The 17,270-nt window shown below is 49.1% G+C and overlaps 1 protein-coding gene across 2 annotated transcripts in view; it reads right to left on the reverse strand.

The window, feature by feature from the left end:
* Window positions 1-207: 207 nt before the first annotated feature.
* Window positions 208-17,270, reverse strand: part of chodl (chondrolectin) — a 127,410-nt gene continuing 110,347 nt past the window's right edge. The window contains exons 5-8 of one of the 2 annotated variants that reach the window (XM_072448477.1): window positions 3,647-3,688; window positions 3,320-3,376; window positions 3,153-3,252; window positions 208-628 (exon numbers count right to left, since the gene is read on the reverse strand). In XM_072448477.1, the coding sequence (XP_072304578.1) occupies window positions 556-628; window positions 3,153-3,252; window positions 3,320-3,376; window positions 3,647-3,688 (272 nt within the window). In that variant the 3' untranslated portion in view covers window positions 208-555. The remainder of the gene's footprint in view (window positions 629-3,152; window positions 3,253-3,319; window positions 3,377-3,646; window positions 3,689-17,270) is intronic. The other variant, XM_072448478.1, reaches the window with a different exon arrangement.

The raw sequence follows: 17,270 nt of genomic DNA on the forward strand, positions 1-17,270 counted from the left end.
AACCTCAACCTTGACCCTAACCTTAACCCTGACCCTAACCTTAACCTTAACCCTAACCCTAACCTTAACCCTGACCCTGACCCTAACCCTGACCCTAACCCTGACCTTAACCCTGACCCTAACCTTAACCCTGACCCTGACCCTAACCTTACGTGTGTCTGTGTCTGTGTCTGTGTCTGTGTGATATATATATATATATATATATAAAAACTTTCAGTGTGATGTCATCAAAATGTCATTTATATTTACAGCAGGTTTTATACAACCAATAAAAACCAGAACATTATAATATTTCAGCAGAAGAACATGATTTTCACCAGATTCTGAAGGTCCCCAAACACAGGGACCAGGGACCAGGGACCAGGGACCAGGGACCAGGGACCAGGGACCAGGACTTAGGATTTGGATAACTTGTAGCTTTAGTGTTAGATCTGTCTGCAGTAGAAGGAGACATGGAAGGAGGCAGGAGGCAGGAGGCAGGAGGCAGGAGGTAGGAAGTAGGAGGCAGGAGGCAGGAGGCATGTGCAAGGATGTAGGAGTTAGGATGTAGGAGGTTCAGACGTGGGCTTTAGGAGACGAGGAGATCCACAGGTTGGATTGGTCAGTCAGAGTTTTGGAGCGAGGTTTCCTGTGAACGCAGAGAATCTGAGCTTTATCTTCAGCTGAAGTTAAAGTTAAAGTACATATGAAGTACACATGAAGTACTTGTCACAGTACTCTACAGCAGGGGTCCCCAACCACCAGACCAGGGCCCAAACTGGGCCGCAGGCCATCAGCTACTGGGCCCTAGTAGTACTGCAACCACAGTACTGTAACCACAGTACTGCAACCACAGTACTACCAATACTGCAACCAAAGTACTACAACCACAGTACTGCAACCACAGTACTACCAATACTGCAACCAAAGTACTACAACCACAGTACTGCAACCACAGTACTACCAATACTGCAACCAAAGTACTACAACCACAGTACTGCAACCACAGTACTGCAACCACAGTACTGTAACCACAGTACTACCAATACTGCAACCAAAGTACTACAACCACAGTACTGCAACCACAGTACTACCAATACTGCAACCAAAGTACTACAACCACAGTACTGCAACCACAGTACTGCAACCACAGAACTGTAACCACATTACTGCAACCACAGGACTACAACCACAGTACTGCAACCACAGTACTACAACCACAGTACTGTAACCACAGTACTACAACCACAGTACTGCAACCACAGTACTGCAACCACAGTACTACAACCACAGTACTGCAACCACAGGACTACAACCACAGTACTGCAACCACAGTACTACAACCACAGTACTACAACCACAGTACTGCAACCACAGGACTACAACCACAGTACTGCAACCACAGTACTACCAATACTGCAACCAAAGTACTACAACCACAGTACTGCAACCACATTACTGCAACCACAGGACTACAACCACAGTACTGCAACCACATTACTGCAACCACAGGACTACAACCACAGTACTGCAACCACAGTACTGCAACCACAGTACTACAACCACAGTACTGTAACCACAGTACTACAACCACAGTACTGCAACCACAGTACTGCAACCACAGTACTACAACCACAGTACTGCAACCACAGGACTACAACCACAGTACTGCAACCACAGTACTACAACCACAGTACTGTAACCACAGTACTACAACCACAGTACTGCAACCACAGGACTACAACCACAGTACTACAACCACAGTACTACAACCACAGTACTGTAACCACAGTACTGCAACCACAGTACTACAACCACAGTACTGTAACCACAGTACTACAACCACAGTACTGTAACCACAGTACTACAACCACAGTACTGCAACCACAGTACTGCAACCACAGTACTGTAACCATAGTACTACAACCACAGTACTGCAACCACAGTACTACAACCACAGTACTGTAACCACAGTACTACAACCACAGTACTGTAACCACAGTACTACAACCACAGTACTGCAACCACAGTACTGCAACCACAGTACTGTAACCACAGTACTACAACCACAGTACTGCAACCACAGTACTACAACCACAGTACTACCAATACTGCAACCACAGTACTGCAACCACAGTACTACAACCACAGTACTACCAATACTGCAACCACAGTACTACAACCACAGTACTGCAACCACAGTACTACAACCACAGTACTGTAACCACAGTACTACAACCACAGTACTGCAACCACAGTACTGTAACCACAGTACTACAACCACAGTACTACAACCACAGTACTGCAACCACAGTACTACAACCACAGTACTACCAATACTGCAACCAAAGTACTACAACCACAGTACTGCAACCACAGTACTGCAACCACAGTACTGCAACCACAGTACTGCAACCACAGTACTGCAACCACAGTACTGCAACCACAGTACTACAACCACAGTACTACCAATACTGCAACCACAGTACTGCAACCACAGTACTGCAACCACAGTACTGCAACCACAGTACTACAACTACAGTACTACCAATACTGCAACCAAAGTACTGAGACCACAGTACTACAACCACAGTACTGCAACCACAGTACTACAACCACAGTACTACAACCACAGTACTACAACCACAGTACTACAACCACAGTACTGCAACCACAGTACTGCAACCACAGTACTGCAACCACAGTACTACAACTACAGTACTACAACTACAGTACTACCAATACTGCAACCACAGTACTGCAACCACAGTACTACAACCACAGTACTACAACCACAGTACTGCAACCACAGTACTGCAACCACAGTACTGCAACCACAGTACTGCAACCACAGTACTACAACCACAGTACTACCAATACTGCAACCAGAGTACTGCAACCACAGTACTACAACCACAGTACTACCAATACTGCAACCACAGTACTGCAACCACAGTACTGCAACCACAGTACTACAACCACAGTACTACCAGTACTACAACCACAGTACTACTACCACAGTACTGCAACCACAGTACTACAACCACAGTACTACCAGTACTACAATCACAGTACTACAACCACAGTACTACAACCACAGTACTACAACCACAGTACTACAACCACAGTACTACCTCCACAGTACTACAAGTACTAGTATTTGCAGTACTCACGTGTTGCGGTGCAGTTTCTGGCAGCAGCAGCTTCCTGACGCCACAAGGATCAGCAGCAGGAGCGGAATCGTGGGAATCAGAATGTACAGCAGCAGAGTACCTGAAGTAAAAGTACTATTAATACTCCTACTGTGAGAATGAGTAAACAAAAGTATTTTAGCCCAGACCTGAATCTGTATCCTGGGTTTGGGGCGGAGCTTCTTTTTCTTTCACTGTAGTCGACTCTGAAACAGAAGTTTAAACGTGTCTGTGGGAGGAGTCAATGAGCTGTGTCTGTGGGAGGAGTCAATGAGCTGTGTCTGTGGGAGGAGTCAATGAGCTGTGTCTGTGGGAGGAGTCAATGAGCTGTGTCTGTGGGAGGAGTCAATGAGCTGTGTCTGTGGGAGGAGTCAATGAGCTGTGTCTGTGGGAGGAGTCAATGAGCTGTGTCTGTGGGAGGAGTCAATGAGCTGTGTCTGTGGGAGGAGTCAATGAGCTGTGGGAGGAGCTTTTACCTGTGACAGTTGGAAAGTCGCTGTGAATCCTGAACTCAGAATCTGAAGCGAGAACATTTCACACAATCAAAACTTCACTGATCCTGAAGGAGAGAACACGAGAACCAAGAGAACACGAGAACCAAGAGAACACGAGAACCAAGAGAACACGAGAACCAAGAGAACACGAGAACCAAGAGAACACGAGAACCAAGAGAACACGAGAACCAAGAGAACACGAGAACCAAGAGACCACGAGAACCAAGAGAACACGAGAACCAAGAGAACACGAGAACCAAGAGAACACGAGAACCAAGAGAACACGAGAACCAAGCGAACACGAGAACCAAGAGAACACGAGAACCAAGAGAACACGAGAACCAAGAGAACACGAGAACCAAGAGAACACGAGAACCAAGAGAACACGAGAACCAAGAGAACACGAGAACCAAAAGACCACGAGAAACAAGAGACCAAGAGACCACGAGAACCAAGAGACCACGAGAACCCAGAGAACACGAGAACCAAGAGAACACGAGAACCAAGAGAACACGAGAACCAAGAGAACACGAGAACCAAGAGAACACGAGAACCAAGAGAACACGAGAACCAAGAGAACACGAGAACCAAGAGACCACGAGAACCAAGAGAACACGAGAACCAAGAGAACACGAGAACCAAGAGAACACGAGAACCAAGAGAACACGAGAACCAAGAGAACACGAGAACCAAGCGAACACGAGAACCAAGAGAACACGAGAACCAAGAGAACACGAGAACCAAGAGAACACGAGAACCAAGAGAACACGAGAACCAAGAGAACACGAGAACCAAGAGAACACGAGAACCAAGAGAACACGAGAACCAAGAGAACACGAGAACCAAGAGAACACGAGAACCAAGAGAACACGAGAACCAAGAGACCACGAGAACCAAGAGAACACGAGAACCAAGAGAACACGAGAACCAAGAGAACACGAGAACCAAGAGAACACGAGAACCAAGCGAACACGAGAACCAAGAGAACACGAGAACCAAGAGAACACGAGAACCAAGAGAACACGAGAACCAAGAGAACACGAGAACCAAGAGAACACGAGAACCAAGAGAACACGAGAACCAAAAGACCACGAGAAACAAGAGACCAAGAGACCACGAGAACCAAGAGACCACGAGAACCCAGAGAACACGAGAACCAAGAGAACACGAGAACCAAGAGACCACGAGAACCAAGAGACCACGAGAACCAAGAGACCACGAGGACCAAGAGACCACGAGGACCAAGAGACCACGAGAACCAAGAGACCACGAGAAACAAGAGACCACGAGGACCAAGAGACCACGAGGACCAAGAGACCACGAGAACCCAGAGAACACGAGAACCAAGAGAACACGAAAACCAAGAGACCACAAGAACCAAGAGAACACGAGAACGCCAGAGACGACGAGAACCAAGAGAACACGAGAACCAAGAGACCACGAGAACCAAGAGACCACCAGAACCAAGATACCACGAGAACCAAGATACCACGAGAACCCCAGAGACCACGAAAACCAAGAGAACATGAGAACCCAAGAGACCACGAGAACCAAGAGACCACGAGAACCCAGAGACCACGAGAACCAAGAGAACACGAGAACCAAAAAACCACGAGAATCAAGATACCACGAGAACCAAGAGACCACGAGAACCAAGAGACCAAGAGACCACGAGAACCAAGAGAACACGAGAACCAAGAGAACACGAGAACCAAGAGACCAGGAGAACCAAGATACCAGGAGAACCAAAAGACCAGGAGAACCAAGAGACCAAGAGACCAAGAGAACACGAGAACCAAGAGAACACGAGAACCAAGAGAACACGAGAACCAAGAGAACACGAGAACCAAGAGAACACGAGAACCAAGAGAACACGAGAACCGAGAGAACACGAGAACCAAGAGAACACGAGAACCAAGAGAACACGAGAACCAAGCGAACACGAGAACCAAGAGAACACGAGAACCAAGAGAACACGAGAACCAAGAGAACACGAGAACCAAGAGAACACGAGAACCAAGAGAACACGAGAACCAAGCGAACACGAGAACCAAGCGAACACGAGAACCAAGAGAACACGAGAACCAAGAGAACACGAGAACCAAGAGAACACGAGAACCAAGAGAACACGAGAACCAAGAGAACACGAGAACCAAGAGAACACGAGAACCAAAAGACCACGAGAAACAAGAGACCAAGAGACCACGAGAACCAAGAGACCACGAGAACCAAGAGACCACGAGGACCAAGAGACCACGAGAACCAAGAGACCACGAGAAACAAGAGACCACGAGGACCAAGAGACCACGAGGACCAAGAGACCACGAGAACCCAGAGAACACGAGAACCAAGAGAACACGAAAACCAAGAGACCACAAGAACCAAGAGAACACGAGAACGCCAGAGACGACGAGAACCAAGAGAACACGAGAACCAAGAGACCACGAGAACCAAGAGACCACCAGAACCAAGATACCACGAGAACCAAGATACCACGAGAACCCCAGAGACCACGAAAACCAAGAGAACATGAGAACCCAAGAGACCACGAGAACCAAGAGACCACGAGAACCCAGAGACCACGAGAACCAAGAGAACACGAGAACCAAGAAACCACGAGAATCAAGATACCACGAGAACCAAGAGACCACGAGAACCAAGAGACCACGAGAACCAAGAGAACACGAGAACCAAGAGAACACGAGAACCAAGAGACCAGGAGAACCAAGATACCAGGAGAACCAAAAGACCAGGAGAACCAAGAGACCAAGAGACCACGAGAACCAAGAGAACACGAGAACCCCAAACCCCAAAGACCACGAGAACCCAAGAGACCACGAGAACCAAGAGACCACGAGCACCAAGAGACCAGGAGAACCCAGAGACCACGAGAACCAAGAGAACACGAGAACCATGAGAACACGAGAACCCCAGAGACCACGAGAACCAAGAGAACACGAGAACGCCAGAGACCACAAGAACCAACTGAACACGAGAACCAAGAGACCACGAGAACCAAGAGACCACCAGAACCAAGATACCAAGAGAACCAAGATACCACGAGAACCCCAGTGACCACGAGAACCAAGAGAACACGAGAACCAAGAGAACACGGGAACAAAGAGAACACAATAACCAAGAGAACACGAGAACCCCAGAGACCACGAGAACCACGAGACCAAGAGACCACGAGAACCAAGAGAACTCGAGAACCCAGAGAACACGAGAACCCCAGAGACCACGAGAACCAAGAGAACACGAGAACCAAGAGAACACGAGAACCAAGAGAACACGAGAACCAAAGAACACGAGAACCAAGCGAACACGAGAACCAAGAGAACACGAGAACCAAGAGAACACGAGAACCAAGAGAACACGAGAACCAAGAGAACACGAGAACCAAGAGAACACGAGAACCAAGAGAACACGAGAACCAAGAGAACACGAGAACCAAGAGAACACGAGAACCAAGCGAACACGAGAACCAAGAGAACACGAGAACCAAGAGAACACGAGAACCAAGAGAACACGAGAACCAAGAGAACACGAGAACCAAGAGAACACGAGAACCAAGAGAACACGAGAACCAAGCGAACACGAGAACCAAGAGAACACGAGAACCAAGAGAACACGAGAACCAAGAGAACACGAGAACCAAGAGAACACGAGAACCAAGAGAACACGAGAACCAAGAGAACACGAGAACCAAGAGAACACGAGAACCAAAAGACCACGAGAAACAAGAGACCAAGAGACCACGAGAACCAAGAGACCACGAGAACCCAGAGAACACGAGAACCAAGAGAACACGAGAACCAAGAGACCACGAGGACCAAGAGACCACGAGGACTAAGAGACCACGAGAACCAAGAGAACACGAGAACCAAGAGAACACGAGAACCCAGAGAACAAGAGAACCAAGAGACCACGAGAACCAAGAGACCACGAGGACCAAGAGACCACGAGAACCAAGAGACCACGAGAAACAAGAGACCACGAGGACCAAGAGACCACGAGGACCAAGAGACCACGAGAACCCAGAGAACACGAGAACCAAGAGAACACGAAAACCAAGAGACCACAAGAACCAAGAGAACACGAGAACGCCAGAGACGACGAGAACCAAGAGAACACGAGAACCAAGAGACCACGAGAACCAAGAGACCACCAGAACCAAGATACCACGAGAACCAAGATACCACGAGAACCCCAAAGACCACGAAAACCAAGAGAACATGAGAACCCAAGAGACCACGAGAACCAAGAGACCACGAGAACCCAGAGACCACGAGAACCAAGAGAACACGAGAACCAAGAAACCACGAGAATCAAGATACCACGAGAACCAAGAGACCACGAGAACCAAGAGACCAAGAGACCACGAGAACCAAGAGAACACGAGAACCAAGAGAACACGAGAACCAAGAGACCAGGAGAACCAAGATACCAGGAGAACCAAAAGACCAGGAGAACCAAGAGACCAAGAGACCAAGAGACCACGAGAACCAAGAGAACACGAGAACCCCAAACCCCAAAGACCACGAGAACCCAAGAGACCACGAGAACCAAGAGACCACGAGCACCAAGAGACCAGGAGAACCCAGAGACCACGAGAACCAAGAGAACACGAGAACCAAGAGAACACGAGAACCAAGAGAACACGAGAACCAAGAGAACACGAGAACCAAGAGAACACGAGAACCAAGAGAACACGAGAACCAAGAGAACACGAGAACCAAAAGACCACGAGAAACAAGAGACCAAGAGACCACGAGAACCAAGAGACCACGAGAACCCAGAGAACACGAGAACCAAGAGAACACGAGAACCAAGAGACCACGAGAACCAAGAGACCACGAGAACCAAGAGACCACGAGGACCAAGAGACCACGAGAACCAAGAGACCACGAGAAACAAGAGACCACGAGGACCAAGAGACCACGAGGACCAAGAGACCACGAGAACCCAGAGAACACGAGAACCAAGAGAACAGGAAAACCAAGAGACCACAAGAACCAAGAGAACACGAGAACGCCAGAGACGACGAGAACCAAGAGAACACGAGAACCAAGAGACCACGAGAACCAAGAGACCACCAGAACCAAGATACCACGAGAACCAAGATACCACGAGAACCCCAGAGACCACGAAAACCAAGAGAACATGAGAACCCAAGAGACCACGAGAACCAAGAGACCACGAGAACCCAGAGACCACGAGAACCAAGAGAACACGAGAACCAAGAAACCACGAGAATCAAGATACCACGAGAACCAAGAGACCACGAGAACCAAGAGACCACGAGAACCAAGAGAACACGAGAACCAAGAGAACACGAGAACCAAGAGACCAGGAGAACCAAGATACCAGGAGAACCAAAAGACCAGGAGAACCAAGAGACCAAGAGACCACGAGAACCAAGAGAACACGAGAACCCCAAACCCCAAAGACCACGAGAACCCAAGAGACCACGAGAACCAAGAGACCACGAGCACCAAGAGACCACGAGAACCCAGAGACCACGAGAACCAAGAGAACACGAGAACCATGAGAACACGAGAACCCCAGAGACCACGAGAACCAAGAGAACACGAGAACGCCAGAGACCACAAGAACCAACTGAACACGAGAACCAAGAGACCACGAGAACCAAGAGACCACCAGAACCAAGATACCAAGAGAACCAAGATACCACGAGAACCCCAGTGACCACGAGAACCAAGAGAACACGAGAACCAAGAGAACACGGGAACAAAGAGAACACAATAACCAAGAGAACACGAGAACCCCAGAGACCACGAGAACCACGAGACCAAGAGACCACGAGAACCAAGAGAACTCGAGAACCCAGAGAACACGAGAACCCCAGAGACCACGAGAACCAAGAGAACACGAGAACCAAGAGAACACGAGAACCAAGAGAACACGAGAACCAAAGAACACGAGAACCAAGCGAACACGAGAACCAAGAGAACACGAGAACCAAGAGAACACGAGAACCAAGAGAGCACGAGAACCAAGAGAACACGAGAACCAAGAGAACACGAGAACCAAGAGAACACGAGAACCAAGAGAACACGAGAACCAAGAGAACACGAGAACCAAGCGAACACGAGAACCAAGAGAACACGAGAACCAAGAGAACACGAGAACCAAGAGAACACGAGAACCAAGAGAACACGAGAACCAAGAGAACACGAGAACCAAGAGAACACGAGAACCAAGCGAACACGAGAACCAAGAGAACACGAGAACCAAGAGAACACGAGAACCAAGAGAACACGAGAACCAAGAGAACACGAGAACCAAGAGAACACGAGAACCAAGAGAACACGAGAACCAAGAGAACACGAGAACCAAAAGACCACGAGAAACAAGAGACCAAGAGACCACGAGAACCAAGAGACCACGAGAACCCAGAGAACACGAGAACCAAGAGAACACGAGAACCAAGAGACCACGAGAACCAAGAGACCACGAGGACCAAGAGACCACGAGAACCAAGAGAACACGAGAACCAAGAGAACACGAGAACCCAGAGAACAAGAGAACCAAGAGACCACGAGAACCAAGAGACCACGAGGACCAAGAGACCACGAGAACCAAGAGACCACGAGAAACAAGAGACCACGAGGACCAAGAGACCACGAGGACCAAGAGACCACGAGAACCCAGAGAACACGAGAACCAAGAGAACACGAAAACCAAGAGACCACAAGAACCAAGAGAACACGAGAACGCCAGAGACGACGAGAACCAAGAGAACACGAGAACCAAGAGACCACGAGAACCAAGAGACCACCAGAACCAAGATACCACGAGAACCAAGATACCACGAGAACCCCAGAGACCACGAAAACCAAGAGAACATGAGAACCCAAGAGACCACGAGAACCAAGAGACCACGAGAACCCAGAGACCACGAGAACCAAGAGAACACGAGAACCAAGAAACCACGAGAATCAAGATACCACGAGAACCAAGAGACCACGAGAACCAAGAGACCAAGAGACCACGAGAACCAAGAGAACACGAGAACCAAGAGAACACGAGAACCAAGAGACCAGGAGAACCAAGATACCAGGAGAACCAAAAGACCAGGAGAACCAAGAGACCAAGAGACCAAGAGACCACGAGAACCAAGAGAACACGAGAACCCCAAACCCCAAAGACCACGAGAACCCAAGAGACCACGAGAACCAAGAGACCACGAGCACCAAGAGACCAGGAGAACCCAGAGACCACGAGAACCAAGAGAACACGAGAACCATGAGAACACGAGAACCCCAGAGACCACGAGAACCAAGAGAACACGAGAACGCCAGAGACCACAAGAACCAACTGAACACGAGAACCAAGAGACCACGAGAACCAAGAGACCACCAGAACCAAGATACCAAGAGAACCAAGATACCACGAGAACCCCAGTGACCACGAGAACCAAGAGAACACGAGAACCAAGAGAACACGGGAACAAAGAGAACACAATAACCAAGAGAACACGAGAACCCCAGAGACCACGAGAACCACGAGACCAAGAGACCACGAGAACCAAGAGAACTCGAGAACCCAGAGAACACGAGAACCCCAGAGACCACGAGAACCAAGAGAACACGAGAACCAAGAGAACACGAGAACCAAGAGAACACGAGAACCAAAGAACACGAGAACCAAGCGAACACGAGAACCAAGAGAACACGAGAACCAAGAGAACACGAGAACCAAGAGAACACGAGAACCAAGAGAACACGAGAACCAAGAGAACACGAGAACCAAGAGAACACGAGAACCAAGAGAACACGAGAACCAAGCGAACACGAGAACCAAGAGAACACGAGAACCAAGAGAACACGAGAACCAAAGAACACGAGAACCAAGCAAACACGAGAACCAAGAGAACACGAGAACCAAGAGAACACGAGAACCAAGAGAACACGAGAACCAAGAGAACACGAGAACCAAGAGAACACGAGAACCAAGAGAACACGAGAACCAAGAGAACACGAGAACCAAGAGAACACGAGAACCAAGAGAACACGAGAACCAAAGAACACGAGAACCAAGAGAACACGAGAACCAAGAGAACACGAGAACCAAGAGAACACGAGAACCAAGAGAACACGAGAACCAAGAGAACACGAGAACCAAAAGACCACGAGAAACAAGAGACCAAGAGACCACGAGAACCAAGAGACCACGAGAACCCAGAGAACACGAGAACCAAGAGAACACGAGAACCAAGAGACCACGAGAACCAAGAGACCACGAGAACCAAGAGACCACGAGGACCAAGAGACCACGAGAACCAAGAGACCACGAGAAACAAGAGACCACGAGGACCAAGAGACCACGAGGACCAAGAGACCACGAGAACCCAGAGAACACGAGAACCAAGAGAACACGAAAACCAAGAGACCACAAGAACCAAGAGAACACGAGAACGCCAGAGACGACGAGAACCAAGAGAACACGAGAACCAAGAGACCACGAGAACCAAGAGACCACCAGAACCAAGATACCACGAGAACCAAGATACCACGAGAACCCCAGAGACCACGAGAACCAAGAAAACACGAGAACCAAGAGAACACGAGAACCAAAAGAACACGATATCCAAGAGAAAACGAGAACCCCAGAGACCACGAAAACCAAGAGAACATGAGAACCCAAGAGACCACGAGAACCAAGAGACCACGAGAACCCAGAGACCACGAGAACCAAGAGAACACGAGAACCAAGAAACCACGAGAATCAAGATACCACGAGAACCAAGAGACCACGAGAACCAAGAGACCAAGAGACCACGAGAACCAAGAGAACACGAGAACCAAGAGAACACGAGAACCAAGAGACCAGGAGAACCAAGATACCAGGAGAACCAAAAGACCAGGAGAACCAAGAGACCAAGAGACCAAGAGACCACGAGAACCAAGAGACCACGAGAACCCAGAGAACACGAGAACCCCAAACCTCAAAGACCACGAGAACCCAAGAGACCACGAGAACCAAGAGACCACGAGCACCAAGAGACCACGAGAACCCAGAGACCACGAGAACCAAGAGAACACGAGAACCATGAGAACACGAGAACCCCAGAGACCACGAGAACCAAGAGAACACGAGAACGCCAGAGACCACAAGAACCAACTGAACACGAGAACCAAGAGACCACGAGAACCAAGAGACCACCAGAACCAAGATACCAAGAGAACCAAGATACCACGAGAACCCCAGTGACCACGAGAACCAAGAGAACACGAGAACCAAGAGAACACGGGAACAAAGAGAACACAATAACCAAGAGAACACGAGAACCCCAGAGACCACGAGAACCACGAGACCAAGAGACCACGAGAACCAAGAGAACTCGAGAACCCAGAGAACACGAGAACCCCAGAGACCACGAGAACCAAGAGAACACGAGAACCAAGAGAACACGAGAACCAAGAGAACACGAGAACCAAGAGAACACGAGAACCAAGCGAACACGAGAACCAAGAGAACACGAGAACCAAGAGAACACGAGAACCAAGAGAACACGAGAACCAAGAGAACACGAGAACCAAGAGAACACGAGAACCAAGAGAACACGAGAACCAAGAGAACACGAGAACCAAGCGAACACGAGAACCAAGAGAACACGAGAACCAAGAGAACACGAGAACCAAGAGAACACGAGAACCAAGAGAACACGAGAACCAAGAGAACACGAGAACCAAGAGAACACGAGAACCAAAAGACCACGAGAAACAAGAGACCAAGAGACCACGAGAACCAAGAGACCACGAGAACCCAGAGAACACGAGAACCAAGAGAACACGAGAACCAAGAGACCACGAGAACCAAGAGACCACGAGGACCAAGAGACCACGAGGACCAAGAGACCACGAGAACCAAGAGACCACGAGAAACAAGAGACCACGAGGACCAAGAGACCACGAGGACCAAGAGACCACGAGAACCCAGAGAACACGAGAACCAAGAGAACACGAAAACCAAGAGACCACAAGAACCAAGAGAACACGAGAACGCCAGAGACGACGAGAACCAAGAGAACACGAGAACCAAGAGACCACGAGAACCAAGAGACCACCAGAACCAAGATACCACGAGAACCAAGATACCACGAGAACCCCAGAGACCACGAAAACCAAGAGAACATGAGAACCCAAGAGACCACGAGAACCAAGAGACCACGAGAATCCAGAGACCACGAGAACCAAGAGAACACGAGAACCAAGAAACCACGAGAATCAAGATACCACGAGAACCAAGAGACCACGAGAACCAAGAGACCAAGAGACAACGAGAACCAAGAGAACACGAGAACCAAGAGAACACGAGAACCAAGAGACCAGGAGAACCAAGATACCAGGAGAACCAAAAGACCAGGAGAACCAAGAGACCAAGAGACCAAGAGACCACGAGAACCAAGAGAACACGAGAACCCCAAACCCCAAAGACCACGAGAACCCAAGAGACCACGAGAACCAAGAGACCACGAGCACCAAGAGACCAGGAGAACCCAGAGACCACGAGAACCAAGAGAACACGAGAACCATGAGAACACGAGAACCCCAGAGACCACGAGAACCAAGAGAACACGAGAACGCCAGAGACCACAAGAACCAACTGAACACGAGAACCAAGAGACCACGAGAACCAAGAGACCACCAGAACCAAGATACCAAGAGAACCAAGATACCACGAGAACCCCAGTGACCACGAGAACCAAGAGAACACGAGAACCAAGAGAACACGGGAACAAAGAGAACACAATAACCAAGAGAACACGAGAACCCCAGAGACCACGAGAACCACGAGACCAAGAGACCACGAGAACCAAGAGAACTCGAGAACCCAGAGAACACGAGAACCCCAGAGACCACGAGAACCAAGAGAACACGAGAACCAAGAGAACACGAGAACCAAGAGAACACGAGAACCAAAGAACACGAGAACCAAGCGAACACGAGAACCAAGAGAACACGAGAACCAAGAGAACACGAGAACCAAGAGAACACGAGAACCAAGAGAACACGAGAACCAAGAGAACACGAGAACCAAGAGAACACGAGAACCAAGAGAACACGAGAACCAAGCGAACACGAGAACCAAGAGAACACGAGAACCAAGAGAACACGAGAACCAAAGAACACGAGAACCAAGCAAACACGAGAACCAAGAGAACACGAGAACCAAGAGAACACGAGAACCAAGAGAACACGAGAACCAAGAGAACACGAGAACCAAGAGAACACGAGAACCAAGAGAACACGAGAACCAAGAGAACACGAGAACCAAGAGAACACGAGAACCAAAGAACACGAGAACCAAGAGAACACGAGAACCAAGAGAACACGAGAACCAAGAGAACACGAGAACCAAGAGAACACGAGAACCAAGAGAACACGAGAACCAAAAGACCACGAGAAACAAGAGACCAAGAGACCACGAGAACCAAGAGACCACGAGAACCCAGAGAACACGAGAACCAAGAGAACACGAGAACCAAGAGACCACGAGAACCAAGAGACCACGAGAACCAAGAAACCACGAGGACCAAGAGACCACGAGAACCAAGAGACCACGAGAAACAAGAGACCACGAGGACCAAGAGACCACGAGGACCAAGAGACCACGAGAACCCAGAGAACACGAGAACCAAGAGAACACGAAAACCAAGAGACCACAAGAACCAAGAGAACACGAGAACGCCAGAGACGACGAGAACCAAGAGAACACGAGAACCAAGAGACCACGAGAACCAAGAGACCACCAGAACCAAGATACCACGAGAACCAAGATACCACGAGAACCCCAGAGACCACGAGAACCAAGAAAACACGAGAACCAAGAGAACACGAGAACCAAAAGAACACGATATCCAAGAGAAAACGAGAACCCCAGAGACCACGAAAACCAAGAGAACATGAGAACCCAAGAGACCACGAGAACCAAGAGACCACGAGAACCCAGAGACCACGAGAACCAAGAGAACACGAGAACCAAGAAACCACGAGAATCAAGATACCACGAGAACCAAGAGACCACGAGAACCAAGAGACCAAGAGACCACGAGAACCAAGAGAACACGAGAACCAAGAGAACACGAGAACCAAGAGACCAGGAGAACCAAGATACCAGGAGAACCAAAAGACCAGGAGAACCAAGAGACCAAGAGACCAAGAGACCACGAGAACCAAGAGACCACGAGAACCCAGAGAACACGAGAACCCCAAACCTCAAAGACCACGAGAACCCAAGAGACCACGAGAACCAAGAGACCACGAGCACCAAGAGACCACGAGAACCCAGAGACCACGAGAACCAAGAGAACACGAGAACCATGAGAACACGAGAACCCCAGAGACCACGAGAACCAAGAGAACACGAGAACGCCAGAGACCACAAGAACCAACTGAACACGAGAACCAAGAGACCACGAGAACCAAGAGACCACCAGAACCAAGATACCAAGAGAACCAAGATACCACGAGAACCCCAGTGACCACGAGAACCAAGAGAACACGAGAACCAAGAGAACACGGGAACAAAGAGAACACAATAACCAAGAGAACACGAGAACCCCAGAGACCACGAGAACCACGAGACCAAGAGACCACGAGAACCAAGAGAACTCGAGAACCCAGAGAACACGAGAACCCCAGAGACCACGAGAACCAAGAGAACACGAGAACCAAGAGAACACGAGAACCAAGAGAACACGAGAACCAAGAGACCACGAGAACCAAGAGAACACGAGAACCAAGAGAACACGAGAACCAAGAGAACACGAGAACCAAGAGAACACGAGAACCAAGAGAACACGAGAACCAAAAGACCATGAGAAACAAGAGACCAAGAGACCACGAGAACCAAGAGACCACGAGAACCCAGAGAACACGAGAACCAAGAGAACACGAGAACCAAGAGAACACGAGAACCAAGAGAACACGAGAACCAAGAGAACACGAGAACCAAGAGAACACGAGAACCAAGAGAACACGAGAACCAAGAGAACACGAGAACCAAGAGAACACGAGAACCAAGAGACCACGAGAACCAAGAGAACACGAGAACCAAGAGAACACGAGAACCAAGAGAACACGAGAACCAAGCGAACACGAGAACCAAGAGAACACGAGAACCAAGAGAACACGAGAACCAAGAGAACACGAGAACCAAGAGAACACGAGAACCAAGAGAACACGAGAACCAAGAGAACACGAGAACCAAGAGAACACGAGAACCAAGAGAACACGAGAACCAAGAGACCACGAGAACCAAGAGAACACGAGAACCAAGAGAACACGAGAACCAAGAGAACACGAGAACCAAGAGAACACGAGAACCAAGCGAACACGAGAACCAAGAGAACACGAGAACCAAGAGAACACGAGAACCAAGAGAACACGAGAACCAAGAGAACACGAGAACCAAAAGACCACGAGAAACAAGAGACCAAGAGACCACGAGAACCAAGAGACCACGAGAACCCAGAGAACACGAGAACCAAGAGAACACGAGAACCAAGAGAACACGAGAACCAAGAGAACACGAGAACCAAGAGAACACGAGAACCAAGAGAACACGAGAACCAAGA

Source organism: Eucyclogobius newberryi, unplaced genomic scaffold (assembly GCF_026437365.1).
Source record: "Eucyclogobius newberryi isolate DKJ021-1_F unplaced genomic scaffold, fEucNew1.0.hap1 SCAF_169, whole genome shotgun sequence".
Lineage (NCBI taxonomy): Eukaryota > Metazoa > Chordata > Actinopteri > Gobiiformes > Gobiidae > Eucyclogobius > Eucyclogobius newberryi.